Here is a 25,343-nt window from a genome sequence, read left to right as displayed (position 1 = left end):
TGTGATAACGTTTTGAAACCCGTTAAAGTGTACCGTAGAAGTCATCGTTCTTCTTTCAATGGGAATCTCTATATATTTATATTAAAATCATCCCCAGCAACAAGCAATTGCTATTTACTGAAACGTAATCCAAGAACCCTTCAAGAAAAAAAAACATTTTGAAAATTTTTAAGGTGGTCATTACAAAAAGATAACAATAGTGTTTCCATATTTTAGACTTAATATTTCATAATCAATTGTAACTTGAGAACAGATCTCTATCAACTCACATTTTATAGAACTTTACACGTGTATAGCGACACCACGACGCGGTTTAAAAAGAAATAGAAATGTTTGTAATCCTGAATAATAAGCATATCAACCTTCTGCTGTCACCGCGTTTCCGTAAGCATTATAAGGTCAAAGTAAACTTTACACTGATCAAGAAGTTATATTATGGAGTCACGTTTATTTGCTGCCGAACTGAGAACAATCTTTTGAAGACAAACAATGACTGAGCTTTTGCACAAAACAAGTACTATGAGTTTCATTGAAAAAAGGGGGAGCAGTAAAACTACAAATATAAGGGAATCATTTCAACGTCTGTCTCATTGCTAAAAGGAACAAGCGGCGCATTCTCGGCGTGACGATCGAAAATCCTGCCGTTTCGCGCCCAAACATATCTAGTTACAGACAAGCTTTTTTTTCAATTGTTTCACCAAGAACACGCTTCAGAATGGGGCAGAGATGTTCATTAACGAAAAATGGGCGCATACATGACAAGACCAAAGTTGAAATTTTAGAGACGCTTCTTCACTGCTTCTTTTTTGCCTGATGAAAAAGAGCGTCAGGCTTCCCGCGGCTCACAAACTGCACAACATAGCTTTTTCTGCATACCAGGTTGGCTCGCAATGAGAAGCAGCAGTACCAGCTCGAGCGATTGGTTCATCTAACCTCCCCCCCCCCCCCCCCAGTCCTCTCCATAAAATCTGGAAGTGCGCCACGGTCGGGTTTCCCGACACCCTTAATTTCTAAGTTGACGTCACACGAGTACTGATCAGAATCCATGAGCCTTTCATGGCTGGCCTTCATACGGCTTTTCATATCGTCGCATTTTTTGACGGGTTTACGTCTTCCTTTCAGATGACTTGCACCAAACATAAAAGACAAAACAAAAACGAAGCACTGTGCGGCAGTGAAACCAATCCGGAGCGCAAGGTCATCTGCTTCTTTTGCAAGGGTTATGGTGACGTCCGAACGGCGAGCTCTGATTGGTTCTGAATGAAGGATAGTCTGTAGACCTCAAGGCAGTTTGCTTCGATGTCTACCCACTGTCCTACAATCAAAGCCAATCAGAAATTAGCGTCGTTCTCATGTCACCGGAACCCCTGTGCCAAAACTTGCCCTCCGGATTGTATTTTCTTAGCACGGGTCTTAAAACGTTCAATTAAGGTGTTTGCCAGATGATACGCTTTGCAAGCTTCTTTTAATTACCCTAAAAAAAAGCTCGCAAAATATGAAAAAGAAAAAAAAGACCAGGCGAAAAGGTGCAAATACGTCGTGTTCGAAGTCGAAAAGATTGTCTGCTAATGACGCCGGCTCTCGGAGCTGTATGCTCCTTCGTGGGCGGCAGTTGACGTCGCGACCGCTTGCGCCATCTCTTGTCTCTCCTTCCAAACGGCGCCCCATGGCTTGAAGACCAGTAGCTTCGCTGCATTTTTATAGGAGTTAAGCCTTTTTGTTTTGTTTTTTACCTTTTCCACAGGTAAGTTCGCTCTTTGCAAATTTTACGAAAAATGGACCATCTGTGGGCAAGGCTGCACAAAATTGTATCGCGTTAGGTTAAAAAACCGAATTTTGCGGTCGATTTAAAGAACCTGGGCGCTATTTGGGACAAGCTGCTCGTACAACGCTCTAAAACACCCCAAGAAACATAGCAGTGTATTTCCGCTTTGTCACTAACGCTTCGCTACGGCCATCCGTCAGATGTGTTGCCAAAGATATGCTCCATCCGTGCTTCGGATGTTTTTGGCTGGGAGCGCGGTTTGAGGCTTCCGAGGGTCTCGTGACAACTTATAGCCTCAATGCCCCGTGTCGCAGGTGATCTAGACCGCCTTTCGCGGTAGGAAATGCAATCCTTGGTTAAATTCATTTACCCTTATTTTGTCGCAACTAAATTGCGGCTAAGATTAAATTTTATTGTAAAATTAATAGTATACCTAAAACGTTTTCTTTTTCAAATGAAATTCGTAGTGTCCGGTACCGAGGAGCTTCCTCTAGAATTTACCGGCAGAATTAGAGATGGAAATTTACGCCCTGAAAATTTTATGAAGACTGTACTTTAGCGGTGGGTTTCACCTAGTGAAGTTTCAAGCCGCAGACCTTTCTGTAAAAGTTAGAACAATAACCATGTAATATTGAAACGCAGCGCACATCAGGTATACGCGATCGAAACCAGACCCCTTCATCAACTCATTACTTCGCTAATTGGGTGATGGTTTCACGAGCACGACTCCCGGGGTCGCATGGGTTAGATGTCGCCATTAAAAGCGTCCTTGTCGTTACCCTAATAATTCACCGTATCAAAATCTACATCTAGAAATTTCACAATGTGAAATCAAGGTATGTACATAACGCGTTACTTGTAAGGAGTTACTTCTTTCTAGTTCATTTTCTCGGTAACGAGTAACTCATTTAGTTACTTATTAGAAAGGGAACAAGTAACGTACTTTGTCACTTTTAGATTCAAGTAAGGAGTAACGGTATAACGTTACTTTTGAGGAGTAACGAGTACAACACAGCGTAAACAGGCTCGTTTAAATTTTTACCTGAGTATGCGTCCATTGCGACAAAGGCAAATGGACAACCTGAAAAACAACTATGGAGCATGACGGTATAGCAACGTTTATCGCTTAACACGTCAGTCTATCTCTACAACTCAGAATGTTCTTCGCTTGGCGAACACAATAAGGTTCGTTGGTTGAACCTTCTGGAATCGTGTACAGATTTAATGTAAACCCGGAGGTTGCCAACACGGAAAGGCACAGACCCCTTTGTCAACTTGGAACTTTAGAAGCAGAGAGAACAAACGAGAGAGGGGAATCCCAGATTCACCAGCTCCTGAGGCTCATCACTGCCGTTGCTTCGAGCGCGTCAGTAGAACGACTCTTCATCGTCGCCAGAGATGTATTCTCAAGGAAGCGGGGAAACAAGTCATGAAAAGTGGAGAAGTAGCTACTTCTTAAGTGCAACGATTACTGAAACGAAAACAATAAACCATAAAACAAAAACTGCTGTGTGTTTGGTCGTCGAAAAAACGAGAAAAATAAATAGTTACTTTTACACTAGAGTGACGCGTTCCTTTTGAGTAGTGGTAGAAGTAACGCATTCAGTTATTTTTTTTTTGGGGGTACGGAGGGAATGGTACGGTTAGGAGGGTATGCCCATCCTCTTCCCTTTCCCTCCTCTCCTCCTCTCTCTCCTCCTTCACCCCTCCCCCTTCATCCCTCCCCCTCTCTTCTTCCTAATGACGTCACATGTGGCCTAGTGACGTAACTCGAGGCCTCGAAAGGTCATGACCGTTACGAGTGACCTTCGTGACGTCACTCATGACGCCACTCGTGACCCTAGGGACCTTTGTGACGTCACACGTGACGTCACGTGCGACGTCCTGTGTGACGTCATTATGGAAAACGTCCCATAATGCAACGCGCGGTTACGCCGACGGTGATGGCGACGGGGCGCCGCTCAAGCCGGAAAAGGGCGCCTAAGAGCTGCGCTCTAAAAGTAACTTATTTAGTTATTTTTTGGGCGAGTAACGAGTAACAGTATTTAGTTACTTTTCAGGGTAACGTGTACATTGATCTGGTGAAATCCACCAGTAAAACCAACTTTCCGCGGAAGTTTTAACTCGATAAGTGTAATAACGAAAACGGCTTGACATAACAAAAATAACAATTTAATTAAACGTTTCGCCTCCCATGCGGGAGGCATCTTCAGTAGAGCACAGAGCGAGTGAGAGTCGCACACAAAAGTTCGGCTATTTAGGCATAAAGTTTGCGTACACCTCCGGCAGGGGGCCACGGTTCCTGTTTACCAGCGATGAATCACTTCCGCGTTTGTCCTTCTGGATAAACCAAGATTCCAGCAGCTTCCTCGGTCCCCACCTTTGATCCCTCGCCAAGGTCGATGCCTTGTCAAAGTCAAATTGATGTCCTGACGTCCATGTGTGGTCGACGAGTTCGGACTTGAAGCGGGTGGCGTTCGTGGAATTGGCGGCATCCCGTGCGTGTTCTTTTAGTCTTGTTTTTCTTTTTCGTCCCGTTTCTCCAATGTAGGAAGCGTCACATTCCTTGCACTGCACCTGGTAGATCACGCCCCTTTCTGCCTCTGGCGGGGTCGGGTCTTTTGGCTTGGAGATAACATTGGCAATTGTTCTGTAGGGTTTGTATACAGTTCGTACCCCTAACGGCCTAAGGGCGCGTCCCAATGCCTCCGAAATCCCCTTAACGTACGGGATGCACACGACGTCACGTGTTCGTTCGGCTCGATCCGGGCGCCGACGGGACATTTGTTTCTTAACGCGATTGATAAATCGCTCGGGGTAGTTACGTTTCTTCAAAGCCTCCCGCACATGGCTGAGTTCTTGATTGCTAAGTGTTGAGTTAGATGGGACTGTTTCTGAACGATGAAGTAACGATCTTACAACTGAGCTTTTGTGTTGAGTAGGGTGATGAGAGTGGTAGTCAAGAAAGTTTTGTGTGTCACATGGTTTACGATATACGGATGTCTCCATCTTAAAGAAAGGTTCACTAGTTCTATGGACACGTACATCTAAAAACGGTAAGGTACTGTCGGTTTCATGTTCGCAGGTGAACTGAATTGAGGGGTGGACACTATTCAAATTGCGGTAAAAATCGGTTACGTTCTCTTTGTTAACTATTACAAACGTGTCATCGACATAACGACGGTAGAACTTAACGGGGAAATCAATGCCAGACATTACCTTTTCCTCAACATATTCCATGACGAGATTCGAGACGGTTACTGAAACTGGACTCCCCATAGGGCATCCGCTGACCTGATGATATATGTCCCCATTAAAACTAAAATTGCACTGGTTGAGACAAAAACGCAAAAGAAGTATAACGTCATCAACAAGGAGGGTTGTACGAGTGGACAACGACTGGTCTGCCAACAACCGGTCACGGGCAACCTCAACCGCCAGGGTGTTGGGGACATTCGTAAATAAAGAAATCACATCAAAGGATACCATAGCCTCGTGCGGTAGCAGGGTCTGAGCGCGTATAAGTTCGACAAACTCATGGGAATTCCGGACGCTAAACTCATTGTTTCCCGTAAGAGGGCTCAGAATCTCAACCAGATATTTGGAAAGGCTGTAAGTAGATGAACCAATAAAAGATACAATCGGGCGTAGGGGGCAACCCGGTTTGTGAATTTTGGGGAGTCCATACATCTTGGGTGTCGCGGCGTCAGAGGAGAAGAGACGACGGTATAGGTCGTCACTGATGCGTCCTTTCTTTTTCAGTTCTCGAAGGTGGTCAACTAAGTCTCTTTCGGACTTAGCAGCGGGATCTTTTGATAGCCTCACGAAATAGTGACTGTCGTTTATAACTTCATACATTTTCTTCATGTAGTCATCCCTATCAAGCACAACGGTTCCTTTTCCTTTGTCGGCCTTTAAAATCATGATGGAGCTGTCTGACTTCAACTCATTAAGAGCAACGCGTTCTTGTTGACCTAAATTCGACCCGGCCGGTTTCGCATTGTTCAAAACACTGACAACGCGACTTCTCGCGAGATTTACCCCTGTGACATCGTGCACATGTCTGAGTTTCTCTTCAATTTCGATTATGAAGTCACGTTTTGGAACGTACCGTGGAGCAAGGGCAAAGTCCAGCCCTTTGGATAGCAGACTCACGTGTCGGGGCAGAAGGGGCTTGGATGACATGTTGAAGACCGTACATTTCTCAGTCCTGGATGGCGATCTCGGAGGCAGTAGCCGGGTGAGCTTGTTGTTATGCGCCTCAGTGCATCTGTTCCTTTCCATCTCCTCGGCCTCCTTCCTTGCCAAGAACACATTCCGTAGGTCATTGTATGCTAGCGTCTGTCGTAGACTCCGTTCCGCCGTGGACTGTCGACGTCTTGCGCGGTAGATCCGCTGTTGGTTATCCTGTATGCGCGCCTTCACACAGTTGCGGCCGTAGTCCCTGGCCAACTTTCGTCCGTTAACTCGTTACGTTCATGTTCCGATTTTCTACGCGTCATTTCATAGCGAGCTCTTCGATTCCTGACACCTTTTGAAATGCATATACTATATAACTTGAACTCACGCCTCCTGAGCGGTAATTGCCTTGCTGTCGAGTGTGTAGCTTGTGCAGCACACATTTCGCATTACCGATTTTGTTATTCTCACCAAGAACAAGCAGGAATGACCACCAGCATGGTGACTCTGACGCAACGTTCAAGCCACGACACTTTGCAGCAGTTGTGCATCGGCGCTGCCATAACCGACCTTCAGTTGTTGTTTTTTCCCTTGTTCTCTTTACTTAGTCATCACCATAGAAGGCCAGATTGTTCCCATTTTGGTTTCTACTCTGTTTTCCAGAAGGCATTGGCCTTTCTCGAGGCTCGTCAACGCCGTTTCGGTAACTCGGTATCTCGGTAAGACCAGAGAAGGTCGGCGATGGGGGCTGCGATCTGAAACTTGTGTAAAACGTCCATATGCTAGTCATTTTGTTGGGGTCTTCATTAAGAAAACCTAGAAGACTAAGGAAGCGCTATACTTCATGATCAATCCCCGTGTGTCTGCGAGGTTCGTTACTTTCACTTGACACTACAAATGTCGCCAGCTTACATTCGGAGCAGAATGCCTGAAAGCTGCTCAGTGATGTTTATATTGTGGTGACGTTAATATTACAATTTGAATATTGAAAATTACGCTTTCATTTTTCTCTTCCATCGCGTTACTGCCGCCTACCGCGTTACCTCTAGTGGGCTCTACCAGGCTCAGTACCAGTCGGTGCGGCCGCTCTGTGCACTCTCGTTTACTTCTGTAAAAAAAAGATATTCGGCATGCCGTTTCCGGAGGGGCTGGAACTAGAATTGAATACCCGTGCTATAAATAATGCCCATCAGGTATTTTACTTGTTTTATTAAGAGTACTGCACACTTGGTGGGTCCCGGTTGTGCATGATTTTTTAGGTTTTGAACATAGGACGACAGACATTCAAAAAGAAACCATATTGAAATATTTTCAACAAGATAATGATAATAAAAATTGTATGTCTCGAACGAATGAACACTCACGAGTTGTGCTTCCATGTACGATGGTGCACAGTTGGACGACGAGGAGTAGCGCCAGACGCATATTTCAGCAGGATAGGTTCTGTTTTCAGAAGTTAGCAAGGACACGTGAAGTCTTTCTTGAAAGCCTATGCAACATATGGCTCTGAAGTGTGAGGTAGGTTTTGACGGTGTATAAAAAAAGCTAAAGAAAAAACACTTTCATTGTGTTTCATTTTATTGTTTTGCTTTTTTGTTTACCCGGATATCGGATGAACTTTCAGTCGACAAACTTTCCTTTGTTAACTCTAAAAACAAAAACAAACAAACAAACAAAAAACTGGGAAGCCAAAAATTTTAAATCACTTGCGTCACAATATATTGTTTTGCTCAAGCGATTCCTCGTATGTTTCTATATAAAAGCCAGATGACCTTTTGTTGTCTTTGGCGAGTACCACTGTATATTTTTTTTGTGGTTGTATGGAAATTATTTAGTAGACACCGTACCCTAGGTAATTTGAAGCGGGTAGCTATATTTTTTTTTAATCCCTGTTATGATTTTTGTTTTGCTTTGAACCCTGTTTAAGTCGGGGTTAACTAAAAATAGCAGAATTAAATTATAACCTAGATGATCTTTAATATTTTAGCAGTTTCAGGGGTATCGATTTTCTCAATCTCTACATATTTCGAGCTGCTGTTCTTCACAGGAAAATTTATATAGCTCTACAGATGGCGTGTGGTTTAAGCGTTTTTTATCTGTATATTAGACTTAGTTACTTTTTCTCATCTCATGAAGCGTTGTTGATTTAGCGGCATAGAAGTGAAAACACTACGAAGATGTAGGTAGTAACAGTCTGTTTAGTATCAGGTTCATCCTGGTATGGCGAAACTGTTACCGGTACGAACCTGTTTACTTTCATTTAGGCCTTAAATGGTTTTCTTGAGTAAATAAATGCTGCGCATGTAGGTAACTATGTATGTAAAAAGAATTAATTGTTTCGATCGCTTTCAGAAGTTTACAAAACCATTATCACTACACACAGCATGTTCTCCACAAATTTACAAGAGGGATTCTTGTCTGTAGAACTGAAAGCGAATTATTAAATAGAATTACCCTGTTTTCCATGCCAAGCAAAACTCACAAATCAAACACAAAGAGCCGCGGAGATTAGAGAGTTTTGGTAGATCGTTCCGATGGCTCCGATAACGATACCGGATACTCCGCCGCCGCATCTGCGCGTACACGACAGCGCCCAGAAGCCAAGTTTGAGCAGGACGTTTACGCTAGCATCGTGTCCAATCTGTGCCCAGCGTTGGCCTTCGCTTATGACGTCTTCTCATTCAGTTATTCGGCTTTCGTACCTAGGAGGCGTTGGCCTACATCGTATCGTTATCGGGGGTGTCGGAGGTATCGGAACCCCCCCCCCCCCCCCCCCAATCTACTAAAACCTCCACATCGCGCCGACAGCGAACTCAAGTGTCGCTGCGGTCGCCGCGCCCTGGTTGTGTGAGATGTTTCATGACGTCAGGGAAAGGACTCCGCTTCGCGATCTCGCGTCCCGCTCCCTTCTTTGCCGCCGTTTCCTGGTTTGCGATCATGTTGACCTACTGTTGAGAACCATAATGCAAATCCCCAAAATAAGTCGGTATCAGCTTTCACCACTCGAATGCGTCAAGGTTAAAGAAAGCATGGACAATCTAACTTAAGGGTGGGAAAGGCACCGTCAACGTCGGTCGTTGTGTGCCGCAAGAACCTCGGGAGTGGGACTTCCGTTGGCCCGGTATACAGGACGCCGGGTAAGAGTGATACCGACGTGCTTCCGTACCGTTTGTAAACGTGTTTGTCACTTTTACTTTTAAAATTAGGTTAAAAGTACCGAATGCCATCGGCGGACGCAATTCCGCCGATGAACCACCCCCCTCCCCCTGCCGTCCCCCCATTCCGTTTGCACGACCTAAGTGATCGTGCGAGGGGTCGGTGAAGCGGCGGCGTAAGTGTTTCAGACGCTGAAATTTTGTTCTTTGCATGTAAATGAGTTAGGAGAATATTACACCCCGCTTAACGCATTTCAAATAACATTAATATCAAAGGCCTTTGGGTGATCGGCGCTTGCGATCCCGACTGCGCGTGCACTCTGCATGCGCTGGCTAGCAGATGTTTTGATTGCCCTGTGTCTGAAGGCCTTTGAAATGGTTGTGATACCAAGTCGTTCGACATAAATGTAGCTTCTTCACAAATTAATGAAATGATATAGTTCGTACACGCATACAGGCGTGCTTTATTTTTAGAACACACACAATTACTGAAACTCTGTTTGTACGATAGCAGGAAAGACGGCCGAATCGCTCCCAGTTGCCTGCATGGCATGCATTGAACTGTCCAAAATATGCACAGAATTATAGTACCATAACTTCAAATGTTCGCACTTTTTTTTATATTCAATTTTTAATCATTATTCCAGCCTTATGTATTCAGATAATAGACCGTTTAGTTTGAATTGTCCTTTCCAGGAAAGAGAGACGCTGCTTCAGGTCCCCCAAAGCTTCCTCGCCTCCAAACTCCCTACAGCTGCGCTCTCTACTAACAAAAAAAAAAAAACAAAAAAAACGGAGTAACAGCGAACATTCGAACGGTTGTCCAGTGGAAGATTCTGCACTAGTAGCAGAAAATGTGGAACCTGTGGAGGGTGAAAGATTGCATCAGAAAAGCTTCTTGTATCCTGTGAACATTGTTGGGCCATCCCTGGTGCCGGAGATGCTGCCGAGCGTCCCCGTTGAGTCGGCCGAGCAAGCAGCAAGCAGCTTTAAACCAATAGGATTTAGCCAAAATTTCATTTTTAGAGGATGTCAAACGTAAATGATCGAGAAGAGGTTCATAACGGGCTAGATACCTTCACGTTTGTTGTGGATTACTTGAGGGATATTATAAACAAATCCGCAGCTACGACCAGTGGAGTCCATTAAAATACTATTTGAATCCAGCAAGGGTCAAAAGCGAGCAATGTAAGTATGTGTAAATAAATACATGGTATATGTCTGTGCTTCTGTCTTTACTTTGCCCCTGTGCTTGGACTATCTCACTTGCAATTCTCTCCCCGTGACCCAGACTATATTTGACATGTTGATCTATAAGCATGCAGCTTTTTTGCTTCGGCGTTTTCGTTCAGAAGCTGAGATACAAATAAAAAAAAATTAAATATGTTTACAACTCCCTGTAACGCCGAATTAGAACTGAATTAAAGGGGGAGGAGGGAACGGGGAGGAGTTTATGCCCCTCCTCCTCATCCGCGCCTTTCCTCCTATTCTCTTCCAGTGCTCCTCCCCTCCTCCTCCTCCCCTCCTTTCCTCATCCTCCTCGTCCTTTTCTCATGAGGTATTTAGATTTTGCGGTATCCCGTGCTAAACAATCGAAGAAAGATATATATATATATATATATATATATATATATATATATATATATATATATATATATATATTTCTGATTCTCTAAACTTTGAGATATCCGATATTGTTACTATTGAGTCTGGTAATTTATTCCAATTATTTCTAGAAAGCTGGAAAGGAAAAAATTTAAGTGTATTTTCCTAGGAATGGATAAAAGAAGCTTGCAGAATTTATCTAAGCGAGGGGAGGTGTGAGGTGCAGGTATGTAGTATAAAGATCTCTGCTAACGATGATGGTAGTAAATTGTATCTAGAATGGTTAAGACGGATATCGTCCTACGTGTTTTAAGAGAGGGGAGGCCAAGTTGAGTTTTAAGAGCACTGACGCTAGCCGTGAAATTATAATTTCTGTGAATAAACCGTACCGCTAGGTTTTCCTCAACTGCCTCTAAAATCCCTTCTATAAAAAAACTGATGGGGATTCCAAACCGGTGAGGCGTACTCCAGCTGGGGTCGAAGAAGTAAGGTGTATGCTCTTTTTGTAATAGGGTGAAGACCGGTGCCGTCCTGTGTCGATATGTAGACTTCTCTTTCTTTTAGGTAATTGTTTATCCATTTGTATACACGTCCTCCAAAACCAATGGCCTTCCTATTTTGAAGAATAGCGTTGTGTTCTACACAGTCGAATGCCGACTTTATGTTTACAAATACAGCTGTTTTTTTTTCTTTATTTACTACATTAATTTGTTCAATGCTAGTTACTAAGTCAATAACGTTGTCAATGCTGCTTCTTTCCCGTCGAGATCCATTCATGGACGAAGGATATAGATCACTATTTTCTAGATTCCACTCCATACGGGTAAGCAGCGTTCGCTCCATTATGTTGCCTATTCAACTTGTTGATGCTATCGGAGTGAAGGAATTAGTGTCTAAAAGAGATTTTCAGGTTTCAAGGTTGGTAACACACGCGCAATTATCCATTCCTTTAATACAGAACCCTTTTCCCAAGAGAAGTTAAATATTTGTAGCAGTGCGGTCCTCGCCCCCTCCCTAAGTCGCGTAATTAAGGCTGAATACCGTACACCATCTGCGCCTGGGAATGACCTGACTTTAGACGTCTCGAGCGCCATATCAAGTTCCTTTAAGGTAAAATATGCATCAATAGCCTTGCATACATCTACGGATACATGTCCCTCCTGGGCACTGACTTTGTCATGGGGTATTGAAGAGCTGGAATGGACCTTGATATAGAACATTTCGGCTACGACTGTTTCTGATACTTGGCGACTCAGACTGATTGCGCAGAACGGTTGAACTTGCTGTGGCCTTGCACGTAGGCTTTGCATTACCTGACATATTCGATTGAGTGATTTTCTCAGGTGAAGGTTGGAACTAAGTGACATTCAGCGTCTTTTTTAACGTTTGTCTAAGTGGCGTTGAACACGTTTTTGCGCTCGCCTAGAAGCCCGAACGTCCTCAACATTTTTAGTCTTTCTTGCCCGGCGTTCTGCTCGTCAACGAATGGCACGAAGTTGCTTATATTCACCATCGATTGCAGTCGGAGGTTTTGTCATGTTGACATTTTCAGTCGCATGAGAAGTTGAAGTGGTCATAGCCTCAGCAAAACCTTTTGGCTCGGTTACCGCGAGACATGCGGATTCCATTTTAGTTTTTCGGAGATCCCAGTCAGTAAAACAGATTGTTGTACGCCGCTCCGTGCAGTGCAACCCTTGCATTGCATGGAGTATGTAGAAACATGATCGCTACCGTGTGTTTCAATGTCAACAAACCACGTTGTTTCACCAGAGAGGGTTGAAGATGCGAACGAAACATCTAAAGGACTACTCATAGATGCGCCTCTAAAATACATCGGACTTCCGTCATTGGGTATTACAAGATCATGTTTTAGCGTGAAGTGAAATAACGCGTGTCATCGAGTATTATTATTTTTACTTCCCCATAATGCGTGGTGACTGTTGAAATCACCCGTCAGAATATTTATTTATTTATTTATTTATATTATATTGAGTGACCCACCAACAGCCTAACGCCTACTTAGTTGCGCACATTTCAATGAGTCAATTAGTAGTAAAATTTTAAACAGGATAAAAACGAAATGTTAGGACAAAACAATAGTCTCAACAATATGAGGGGATAGGGTTTGCTGTAGAGTGGTATCGAGCCTTTGAACGTCGAAAGGTGCTCGAGGGGACATGTAGCCAGCCATAACCGTGAGAGAAACTTCTACTTTTCTAATAGTTGCTGCAATATACTCATTTGTACGGTGTGACGGGATGTTATGTTGAACAAATGTGAGATCCTTCCGTACGCCGAGTAAACCTCTGCTGAGCTTATATCCTTTGTGAGAATGATACGGTTTATATCCTGATAATCTGGTGTTTTGAAACACTCGCGACTCTGAAATCGCAATAACAAGAAATTGATATTTCAACACAAATTGACGACGCTGTATTTGAACTTTACATTGAACTTTATAAGAACACATTCGTGCTGAGGAAATTGACCCTCCAAAGGTTGCCACATGAAGCTGCTGCAACCTTTTTCAGTTAGGAAGTCCGCACGCAAACAAGGACGCTGTTATTTAAGTCTAAATGCCGAGACCGTCGTCCCAAAACGCCCCCAGCAATGCGAAATCATGGGCCGAAGCTGCGACACATGGCGGCGGTGACACACCTGGACACATTACCTCCCAATATGCTTCATCTATTAGATCAACTATTAAGTGAACATTCCAAATACCCTGTTTCATTCTTAAACTATAAGAACCGGCCGCAATGTCCATAACCAGTGTACATTCAAGCCCTATATATATATATATATATATATATATATATATATATATATGCCAAAATTCTTTGAGATTCGTAACCCTCCAATTTCTGTTGGTCGCACGTTTTGCTTTCAACTGTCATTCATGTGTTATATGTTGCGCGAATATATAATGGCTACGCATAAGTTGGTGGAAAAACAAAGTTGCCGTGAAACCAAAATGAGTGTAATGGAACTTAGTTATTCACAAGAAGTATAATTTCTATGGGGGTTCAGGAGTACACGCGGAGCGGCAGAAAGGCGGATTGCTTAGAGAAGGCCTGCTGTGCTGCGGGTAATAAGAAATGCCAACTTTCGCATCGCATACGCGTGTTATAACACTTCATTCACATTCCGCGATTTCACTTAGGATTTCACGATTGAAAGTCGCTTGTGTGGCAGCAAAAGCGCAGTGGAAGCTGCAATGCCCATCTCGCATCGAAAGCGGTATCGAAAGACAATTCGCTCTACGTGAATCAGACTTCAGTCGCAGCCATTTATGGTGATTATGCATGCATTGGGGGGGGGGGGGGGGGGGGGGGCAGGCAAACAAAACGACGTTGATTTAACATCAGAATCTGTGTAATGAAATGTACTTCTTAATACTAGTTATAACATTTATTGACGTTCCAGAAGACAGGCGTAGTCGCTGAAAGTCTATTTGTTCTTGCAGTGAATGTCTGCTGCACCGCGCCTTAAAGAAAGTGTGAATTTCAAGAGTTCAATTTCCAGCTGTCATCCACCTTGTATCTCTGGTTTTCCCAACAGATTGCGCCCATGCTGATGTTCTGCATCGTCCCCATCCCCAAGCATATCGCAGACCAATATGCCAGTAAGCTTTCTTAAATAAATACATTTTCAAGGGGTCATCTTCAGCTCACGCACAGCAGAAACGAAACAAATACGAAGAGCCGAGGCAGTTGTACGAACTACGTTGTGGAAAATGCCTTTTAGCGTAAATGGTACTTGCACTCGTAGTCTGGCGTGGAATATTTATAGGTACCTCGAATATTTCGATATTTCAAACGTCTTGACGAACCTAGTGCGAGCGTGACATAATAAACGTTAAAAAACAAGCGTGCACCGTCTCGTTCCATAAGATGCAAAGCGGTTACCAACTACACACAACTGCTTTAGCGCAGGTTGTTTTAGCGACGTACACGGACAATTACCACGTGTGCTTTGCTCTTACTAAATATAGACTCCTGGAGTTGTGGGGTGCCATATTTATTGAAAAAAAAGTTAATATTAAAAACCGACACAATTGTAGTTGGGCATGGCCACAATCTCTAAATTTCGTAATTCAGCATTTTGTTTTGATTTAATGCTTGTATATTATATTTAATCACAAATAAATTTATTGAAAACAATACTTATATCGCTAAGATATGAATTACAGCTATCTTTCGAGGCCCCTCTTTGTAGTTTGTGATTGAATTTTAAAGATCCTTATGTAATCTGTAAGAAGCAATCCACCGCAGAAGGAGGGTCAGAAAATGTGGGACACGCTTAGTCAAAAAATGATACCAGTGAAGAACACGATCACCCTTGAAGAGTAAAAAAGACTGCATTCAATACTTGTTTAACATAAAAGAAAGTATCATTAGAAGTGCTTCAAACGGCCCTATGCAGGGACACTCGAAAAACGAGTATTAGTTTACTTTCGTACTCACTTTATTTCTATTACCTTTATTGTGCGTCATACGTCGCTGAAATAACGCCCTAATGTACCTTACAACGTATTGGTAATAAACAGCGTTTCAGTTAAATTTATGACTACGGGGCAATTTGCGCGCTTCTGTTAGATTGTTAGTTTCAATAAAAAGAATAGTGCAACTCATCTTCCAAAAACCTACTTTATGTCAACACTTTGACTCAAATGAAAGAGTTGAGTGAGCAAATAACGTAATATAAACGAAACAATTTGATTCAGTGAAACACAATAAAAATATAAAATAAGCGAGGCCTCTTGTTTAATAAATACTTTTTCTCATTGCCATAATGTAATGGTAAAAAAACATTTTGTTGTTTCTACATGAAGAAATGAATAGTGCAAATATAAAACCAATATACTAGCCACTCGTTTTATTCCGGGTGGAGTACCTATAACCTTAAAGTGCGAAATTGACCGTTCAAAACGAACGTTCGGCGCATGCGTGAACCCGCTACACTTTAGTTCACAGGAGGCAGGCGGCAATGAACGAGACGGCTCATACCGTCTCGTGTTCCGCACTTTCAAATCTCCATCCACGTTGTCGCACGTACTGAAAGACCCCAATTCCCTCGATGCATTGCGGCGGAGGTAACGTAACCAAACTGGCTGGTGAGATCGGCTTGCTAAACGTTTATCTCAAATTTATTGGTGAAAAGATGATGATGATTCACTTTATTTTCAAAAGGGTGGTGCCATGGCCTCATTGGGGGAAGGGGAACATAGGTAGGAAAAATTTACATTCGGCGGTGCACTCCTGATGAGCGCGCGAACTCCCATAGGGAGAGTGACGTCTCGCAGGCCCGTGCCTGGTTAACCGGTGTGATCCAGGCCTTTAAAGTGTGGATGTGAGGCCCCAAGTGTTCGGCTCTTTGGTCTCGCAAGCCGGCACAATTCCAAAGGAGGTGTCGGATCGTCGGGCTTACGCCGGCGGTGCACGTAGTGCAGACGACAAGAGCAGCGGGCTCGGACCCTTCCGATGGCGCTTTGTCAGGCGGGCGGCCCCTCTGTGGTCTGTAGCTACGCCACCGAGCGAGTATGTCCTCGATGAGCTCAGCTCCGGTGCGGGTATTGTGTATTCACACTTGTGCCCCTCTGGGTAAACCCTTAAGTAACGGTGCCGGGTTGTACGGTGTTTGGTCTCGCAGCCGACGCTGATCCTCTTGTCGGGCCGCAGAATTCTTCTCTAGGCTGTCTGGGTCGGGCGGCACGAAGGGGACGAAGATCCCTGCGTTGGAGCGGTCTTCCCTGTGCTCACTTGTCCATGGGCGGCCTCACTTGTCCGCGGGCGGCCTCGTTACCGATGCCGCCCGCGTGTCTCGGGACCCACTCCACTCTCACCTCAATACCTCTGGTGTTTTTCAAATGCGAGAACAGACTCTTGAATCGCTGGCAAAGCGTCTCTTCGCGAGGAGTTTTCCGTAGACGGGCAAAGGCTTCTCTGCAATCTGTGAAGATGGTTGCACGGGTAGGTACGTCCACTTGGTCGAGTGTCTCTCTTATTCGATATCCTGCCAGGTGTACTGCATCGAGTTCGGGGCGGTTCGTGCTAGGTTCGCTGTCATATTGAAGAGTCTCAGCATATCGGTCCTGGCTGGTAGCGTAGGCGAGTGTGGCCCACCTCGCCTCTTGCCACCACGCGGCGTCTGTGAAGACTGTGTGCTCCTCGAGGTCTGCCCGCGCAGCGAGTGCAGCTCTTTCTTCCGAACGTTCTTCGCAGTGTTGTTTGCGAGTGAGCGGCTTGGGGTTTCTGACCATAAAGTCCTCCCATGGTGGTATGCTCTTCGGAGGCCGCCAACCCTTTAATTCCAGGAGACGTTGACCGGCTCTAGTGGATGTCCGGCGCCGCTGATTGCCGGCAACGCGGGTCTCAATGATGGCTTGTAGAGTCGGAAGGTTCGAGTACTGATACATCTCCTCCGTCCTAGTGAATCTTGGGAGACCCGTGACTGCACGCAGACATTCACGACGCAATATTTCCAGCTGCCTGTGCTGCGCTTTGGTCAGGATGAAACATGAGGCTCCATAGCAGGCTTTCGAGGTCAGGACTGCCTGAGTGAGCAAGCGGATGGTGCGCGCCCGCGCCACCGAGGTAGTTGCCGATTCTCTTAATGTGTTCAATCTGTTGTCGCCACTTGGGTTTGAGTTGTGTGATCCATTCTTGCGCGCCTCCTTGTTCGTGCAGTGGGACTCCTAATATGCGAATCCAACGTTCGGGAGAGGGGGAGGGGGGGAGGGGGGGGGGACGCTGAATAGACTGCCCGGCCAGGGTCAGGTGCATTTTAGCTCTGTTGTTCTCAAGACCGCTGACGATGACGAAGGCTGTCGTCTCTAAGGAAGGTTGCATAACCGTAGTTTGCAGGCACTGGTCAAAGGCATCTAGGGCCGCCTGCATGGTGACGACCGCTTCTTTAGTGTCCAACTTTGCGTTACAGGCCTCCACCCAAAGGGTGATGTCGTCCGCATAAGTTGTGTGCTGAAGGTGTGGGACGGCGCAACAATCTTGTTATTTTTCTCATGACCAAGTTAAAAAGGGTCGGCAAAAAGATGAGTCCTTGAGGTGCTACACGGAACTTCTGGAACATGCGGGGTTGCTGGGCGCCGGAGCTGATCTCAAAGGCACGAGTTCATGAAACTTTTCACAGAATTCATTATGCGGGTGTTCATGCCGCTCCCTTCCAACGCCTCGATCACCGCCGAATGCTCAACGGTGTCAAAAGCTTTCCGGATATCCACTGCCACAAGGAGTCCAGGTACCTTGTTGGTTCCTCGGCGCCTGTTACCCACGAAGATTCGAAGGAGGTGTAGGTTGCGGTGGGTGCACAGTCCGGGATGAAAACCAGTCTGCGCAGCGTCGTAGTGAGGGTCGTCCCTGGCTTTTTCCAAGACATAAATAATTCGCGTAAGGACCATCCGCTCGAGTAGCTTGCATAGCGTAGACGTAAGTGAGATTGGTCAGAGGTTCTGGATTTGATCCGGCCTCTTTCCCGGCTTCGGGATAGGGTACACCCCTGAATGTTTGCAATCGGCCGGTAGTACTCCTGATGCCCAAACCTCGCAAGTTCTTTCAAGAGCTTTCGTTTCTACGGCTCGTCCAGGTGGCGCAGCATGCGAAACGTGATGCCATCCTTGTCCGGGGCGCTGCGCTCGTCGAAAGAGTCTAAAGTCAGTGTCATTCTTGAATCGTGAACGGGGCGTCATGTCCTTTATTGCTCAGCAGTTGCAGTTCGTAGAGGCACAGGTCCGGATAGTTAGCAGGTTGTGGGGAAAAAGCCTTGGCGGCTGCTTCTTGAACTTCTCCGAAGTTCGGTCGGTGGCTAGCTGAATGTTGCGAAGAGTGTTGGGCGCCTTGGTCTTGCCAGTCAAGGCTCTGTGGGCGCGCCATAGCTTGCGGGTGCCAGTTCGTTCGTCAAACGTCGCGCAGTTGTCAAGCAATCTTGAGCGAGCCATGCGTTTGGCATATCTACATGCCTGTCCTGTCTTTTTGCGCAAACGCACTACACTCTTAGAGAAAAGGATATCGATAGTCCTCCCTAAGGGGAGGGACAGTTTTGTAACCTATGTTCCTTTAGAAAGGGAGAAACTTTTGTCCCAGAAGCGGGGGAGCAAATAGTTCCTCCGTCGCCTGCATCTCATTTTGGCGGCCCCGAATCGAGCAAATCGAGTTCAATAAGGCTTAACGAGGATGCTACGTCTCTTGTACGGGACGAGAGGAGCAGTGAATAAAAGCGTAACACGAGCTTTCCTCGAACTGTGTTTATTTCCGAAGCCAGATTCCCCCCGCAGGTACAGAAACTTGCGTTTCAAATGCAGTTGCTCAGTCTTCTCGTCGTCAGCATTGCGATATTAAACGGAGACAACCGATACCCAGTTACTTCGCGTTCTTTACGTTTTACCTTTGCTGTTCCTCGAGTCCCAATCCCTTCGTCAACCGCTCATCGCGGAGGAATGGCAAACCAATCCGCGAAACCAAAAGCCGCTCTCAAAAGAACAAACTCTAGGCCGCTGTTTTTCGCGTAGCGTGAAAGAAGGTTAAATCGCTTGTCACCAGATGGCTGGGTCAAGCAGAGTAATTGCAAGTTGGCGCTTGGTACCACCCAATTCATGTTCCACACACACAAAAAAAAATAATAATAATTTTCTTAGGCCAGCATTGCGCTTCGGGATCTTCGGGAACCTCTACTATAGAGAAATGCATGTAGACACATTACGCATACTACAAGCATACATTGAGCGCATACACATACATGGCACATACTAACATCAATACAACCGCACACTAACCCGAACACAACACCCGAGCTCTGTGTTTCCGTCTTTTATACTGGTTGTTTTGAACGTATGGAATTTCTTGATGACTGCGTAAGCAATAAAAAATATTCCCAGCATGTTAATCTTTTTCCAGCAATGGCATACCCCTGAGAGTATTTTGAATGGTTCAGGAGATGAATTTCTTATTAAAAAAAACATGCGAATTTCGTTTCGTTTTATATATTGAATTTGGTTTAAAAAAAGTGGAAGCCGTTTACAACTCTCTGTAACACCGAATTAGAGCGCAGCTCTTGAGGAGGAGGAGGAGGGTAGGGTACTGGGGGAGGGTGAAGTGACCTGGGGGGTCACGTGACCTTCGGGGGTCACGAGACGATGCCGATGATGTCATCAGTGACGATGACGATGCGGACTCCGATGGCGTCATCAGCAATGATGACGATGACGATGCGGATGTCGGTGACGTCATCAGTGACGTCACTGATGACGTCATCCGTGATGATGACGATGACGATGCGGATGCCGGTGCCGTCATCAGTGACGTCACTGATGACGTCATCAGTGATGATGACGATGACGATGCGGGTGCCGGTGACGTCATCAGTGACGATGTCATCGGGGAGGTCACGTGACCTCGGCGGGGGTCACGTGACCCTGGGGGTGTCACGTGATTTCGGGGGGTGTCACGTGACTTCGGGGGGGGGGGTCACGTGACCTCGGGGGTCACGTGACTTTGGGTGTCACGTGACCTTGGGGGTCACGTGACCCTGGGGGAGGGGTCACGTGACCTCTGGGGGTCACGTGACCTTGGCGTGACCTTGGGGTGACCTTGGTTACGCCGACGCCGCTCAAGCCGGGAACGGGCCCCTAAGAGCTGCGCTCTAAAAGTGAACGCTCCATCATGCCGAAATTACTTGAAAGCCAATAAATCAAACCGCTCCAATGGGGTTCGAAGCCATGAGTTTGTTTCTCCGCACGGCACGTCGTAGCCTGTATTTCTATTGTAGTGTTTGTTTTTCTATTTCTGCTGTTCGCGCACGGCTGGAATTGCCGTCTTGAATAAACCTCTGTAGAGCGGATATTCACTCAGCTGGAAGTGATGCTTCACGGGCTGAGAAATTTCTTTTCGACCAACTTGAATGCAGTCAAAGCCGCGACTTGCGGCATGTGTGAAGTGTAAGGAGCTACGCCGTGCCGAGCTCGAAAACTTCTAGCGCTCATCCCAGCGCGCCACTTGGAGGGCAGTTTCTCTAGGAACCGTCGTATATTTAAACAGCTTAAACAGCAAAATAAAGGGCAGCTTATTTTTCAATTTTACCTATTCTTTTTAATGCAAAAATTCCACACTGTAAATATACGTACTTTCCGTCATTATTTCGTACTGATCAGTCCTTTCACCAGAGCGCAATCGCTCTCGAGGGGGAGAAAACCGACAGTCACATTGGTTACTGTACGATAGGAGCTTACTGTTCAGACCAGCGTTCCAACATGACTATCCGCCCGTTCATCGATTGCATCTAAACCCTCAAGTGGTCTTAAACTAAAACAGAATGTCAACCTGCGACACCCCGCTCCCCTCCGATCACGGCCCGACCGGCGGCATCAATGCCCGAGAGTTTACGTCATCTCATCTTGTTGTTACACCACTGATACGGGAACACACGGCCACATCGGCGATAATTCCAGTCTTCTGTTCACAAGCCAGAACACTGCCATCACGATGTTGCTGCTATGTTGCTGCTATGTTGCTGCTATGTTGCTGACACGCAGAAATACAGAACCACGTTGAAAGCCGGTTGGCCCTCCCGGCATCGGAAAACAGAACCGAACTCAGCACAAGAGGCACCCAGGCAGCCGGCAGCAAACCCTGCCTGTCTTGGACGCAGTTCCTGCGATTTCCATAACGTCGAAAACGTCAACGCAGTTCCGCGTGGTTCCGCTACTGTAGTTCCGCGTGGGTCCCACAATCCGCCCTGCGCAATCCGGAAGCGTCCATCTTACCGGTGTACGTAGCGCTCCTGGCACTACTCCGGAACTTCGGTGTTTCTAGCGGTTTCTTTTGCTCGTTTGATAAAATCACTGATAAAAACGTCAATGCAACCGAAATGTTCTGCACGTTTAGACCAGAGGACAGAATTACAGGCGGCCTTCGCTGCGGCTGAAGCTCAATCAACTCGACAGCTATTTATAAAACAACGTGCGCGACGTGCTCTAAAAACGAAACCGAAAGATGAGTCGGGAGGGCGAATGCTTCCTCGCGTCTGCCTGGAGAAGGAGAAAAACGTTTCGTTCCTCCCTGTCTCTCGTGTCCGCTTGGGGTCGCGTCAGTAGAAGGGAGGAAGACGCATCGTTGCTACCTTTTCGTCCATTTTTTCTTAAAGTGTAGGGGTTGGCCTGATGCCTTAAGCTGCGCACGCCGCTGGGTTCTCGTTGTAGCCTTTTCCCGAAGTCCCTCTAAGTCATCTGCGTCTGGCTCGCGCGAAGCCCATGAAACGTGGAAACTCGCGTCTCCGTCTTTAAGACTATCGTCGGACGAACGAAAATGTTTGGCATTATTGGACGGGCCGAAGTCCTCCGCGTCCTCGTCCATCTCTTGCGAAGGGGGGGGGGGGGGGGGGGGGGGGACGTTTCCTAAGAAGTGACAGTGCCATGATCTTGAGAAGCCTGCAGCGACTGCAGCCGTGGTGGCGCAATCAGAGGCGTCGTCATGTCCGGCAGTTAAAACTGCGTCGTGGGTGCGATGGACCGGCGTCGCTACCGTCACCGTGCCCTATTCCTTACTGCTCTGGGCTTAGCGCGAGAGGTTCAACAAAAGGCTCATAAAAGGTGAAAAAGGGCCAGAAATTGAGCAGAACCCTACTTACAGATGCGAGTAGAGTTCTCAAACCGCTGGTGAAATCAAAAGAAGACAAGAGATAAGACCAGTTTCATTCCAGTACAATCAGGACAAGGCCGCAGGAATGCCAGGAAACGGTCCGAACCAGTCTTCTTTGTCTTTTTTATTGGTGAAAAGAATAATTATTTTGACCTCCAATGACAGAATCGAAATTACACCGCCGATAATCAACCCGAACCTAAGCCAAACCGCCGAAAATTTCGGTTCAATACCCTAATCATCGGCGATTAAGACAATTGTTATATTCTGTAATTTTAAATGAAATGTGACGTAAAAAAACGTTTAATTTGTTTTGAATATTTTGATAAACATGGGGTGCAACCAATGTGTCCAGCGTGCAATGTGCGTTCGTTGATTTGTTATGCATGGTTACGGGTAACTTGTGCCGGTCTCGGATGCGTTGCGCACACCACATATCTATGTGCTCCCTCGGTTTATCAGAACGATCACGATAAGTTTAAATTTCTTCGGGAGTGGAGTGTGTGAGTGACGAGTATTTTCTAATAATAAGTTTTCATTGCCTCTGCTTTCTTCTGAGTGCTTTTGTGCTACTACCTTATGGTATCTCGTCTACAGCGTTCGCTCTGCAAGAGTAGAAAGAGGTGGTGCGAAATTCCACTTAGTTCCTGACCTTTAGCTGAACGCAACGCGAACGATTTTTCTTAGCTTTAATTTGACACACGATATACTGCTTTTAGCTCCCAAAAATACTATCAGCATGTTTTGTCTGCTTTTATTACATGACCTTTCTGCGAAGTGGGGCATGGATCGATGCTCCGTATACTCACGCCTAGAAGAGGTTCAAGGATTTTAACCGATTCTACTTGTGCTTCACATATGCATATGTTACTATTTATTTACAGTACGCAACATTTTGACTCAGTACACGGTATAAAATTATCAGGTAACTAACTTCAAATCGGTATTTCACACTCTGCTTATAGAAATATTCTTCATTAAAACACTTCAGCTCGGCGCTAACAAGTCTCCATGTGAGTCTCGATTTTCTTGGGTAGGTCTAAACTGCTTGTCACAACAACGTGGTCGCATCAATGCTCGAAAACCCCACAGTGACAAAATCCAAGCCTAAAAATATCCAGATTATCTCGTCAACTATACAACCACTCTAAGAAACTAGTATAGATGAGCAACCCATAGCTGCCGAGAATGAGACTTAAATCGTATTATTATATCAAACATCTATGGTACACAACGTAAAAATACAATAAGGTGAAATGCGTTTTTTCACCGACAGCACGAGTGGTAATTTTAATGCACTGCAGCCTTTCCACGAACTAAGAGTTTTTTTTTTTTTTTTTTAATTACTGATATTGTGGTTCTCAGTGACACTCAGCAAGTTTCTAATTTGAACCATAGGTTTATTTTCGCAAATTAAAATTAAAATTAAGATATTACAATAAAGTATTAAACTTATCTTGAAAATTAGCTCCTTTTATTAAGTTCTTTTCCAGTGTAACTCACATTCATAGACCACATTAGTGTAGCTTTCGCAGCTTTTTTAAACTAATCTGTTAAGTCTAAAAAGACACCCTCTATATTAAAACGCTACTTATAAACTTAAAATATTCTTAAGATATTTCTTCGTACATAAAAGAGCATATTCACTACACCTCTCATGAATAGCAATCGCAAAAAAAAATTCAATATCTGCCTGCTACACGATTACATATAGTTTAAATATAGTGTGTATGTTGCTTTTCTGCAATGACATAAAACTCTTGCAATCCTTGCCGCAAACTCAGGGCAGCTGCTTCTGCTTCGTTGTCTTACTAATCACTGCAATATTGACCCCCGTTAGAAATAACTGCAGACGTTAACTCAAAGTTTGATATTTTATTTCTTTATACTTTTTAAAACAAAACAAAAAAATAAAAAAACTACCAAAGCGTGTTTTTGTTGGTGCTCTTCCCGGCATCGCGAGTCAAAACTGGGTTCTATTCCAGTCATTACTGTTGACGCCCCATCGGGGTCTTACTGTAAGCAGAGTGCTCTACGCACTTCCCATACTCGACATAGCAAGACCACAATAGAACACTCTTGAAACTTTCCACCGAACGGCGCTAAGGTTCTGTCTCGCACTGCCCTGCTCATCACAGAATGTGCCCACACTCGTAGAAGCCCGCGACTCCCCACTACGGAATCAAGCACAAGAACGAGTGCTTTGACATTTCGCTAGGCTCCATAGTGCACATAATACAACCCAACTCATCGAAGGCATCATAACAAGGCATAATTCTTTTTTAGTAAGAATGGGTGAAGCATTTCGTTCAACAATCGGCTATCCTTCTAACGTTCCAGAGACACTTTCGCCTCGCTGTGACGAAGAGAATCTGCAAATTCTTGGCAAGTATTCCTGACCTGCCTCGGCGAGGTGGGGTCGCAAATTGCGTAGCACGGTCTATTACTGAAAAGTAGATAACCACAAACTACGCAGGAAAAACACATATATATATACAGATGGTATCATACGTGGAAATTCCGAAACAGCTGCCTACTGCATTCCCCAACTCAGAGTTCACACAAAAGATCGCTTAGACATCTACCTGAACACCGCATGTGCCGAGCTTGCTGCCATCTGGCTTGCCGTACAAGAAACTCTGAAGCACGCGGAGCTACACCACTTTGTCATCTTCTCCGACTCCCAAGCAGCTCTGAGGCAACTCACGAACCTGGAAAGAGCATCTCCGCTAGCTCGCACTATAGCCCACCTTGTGCAGAAGGCAGCTGTGGAAGGTGGATTCATCCAGTTTCAGTGGATCACTTCCCACGTTGCCATTCAAGGAAATGAGACTGCGGATGCTCTCGCACGTGCTGCTCATGAGGATGTGACACCAAAAATCTCCGTACATCCATATAATTCGTCAAACAGCCTTATTCAAAAAAGCCATTAAGAAACTTCACCCTGACCCTGAAACAGCGGCTGGAACACCACCGTACACAATCCTCAAG

General features: G+C 45.4%; 1 protein-coding gene across 1 annotated transcript in view; it reads right to left on the bottom strand.

Annotated features, from left to right (window-relative positions):
• The window catches only part of LOC120840204, a 116,403-nt gene extending 109,034 nt beyond the window's left edge, over positions 1-7,369 (bottom strand). Inside the window, exon 1 of the mRNA XM_040210611.1 lies at positions 7,309-7,369. Coding sequence (XP_040066545.1) covers positions 7,309-7,369 — 61 coding nt within the window. The remainder of the gene's footprint in view (positions 1-7,308) is intronic.
• Positions 7,370-25,343: the final 17,974 nt, after the last annotated feature.

Source organism: Ixodes scapularis, unplaced genomic scaffold (assembly GCF_016920785.2).
Source record: "Ixodes scapularis isolate PalLabHiFi unplaced genomic scaffold, ASM1692078v2 PGA_scaffold1__304_contigs__length_218370807, whole genome shotgun sequence".
In the NCBI taxonomy this organism is placed as follows: Eukaryota; Metazoa; Arthropoda; class Arachnida; order Ixodida; family Ixodidae; genus Ixodes; species Ixodes scapularis.
This window is presented reverse-complemented; position numbering and strand designations above follow the sequence as displayed.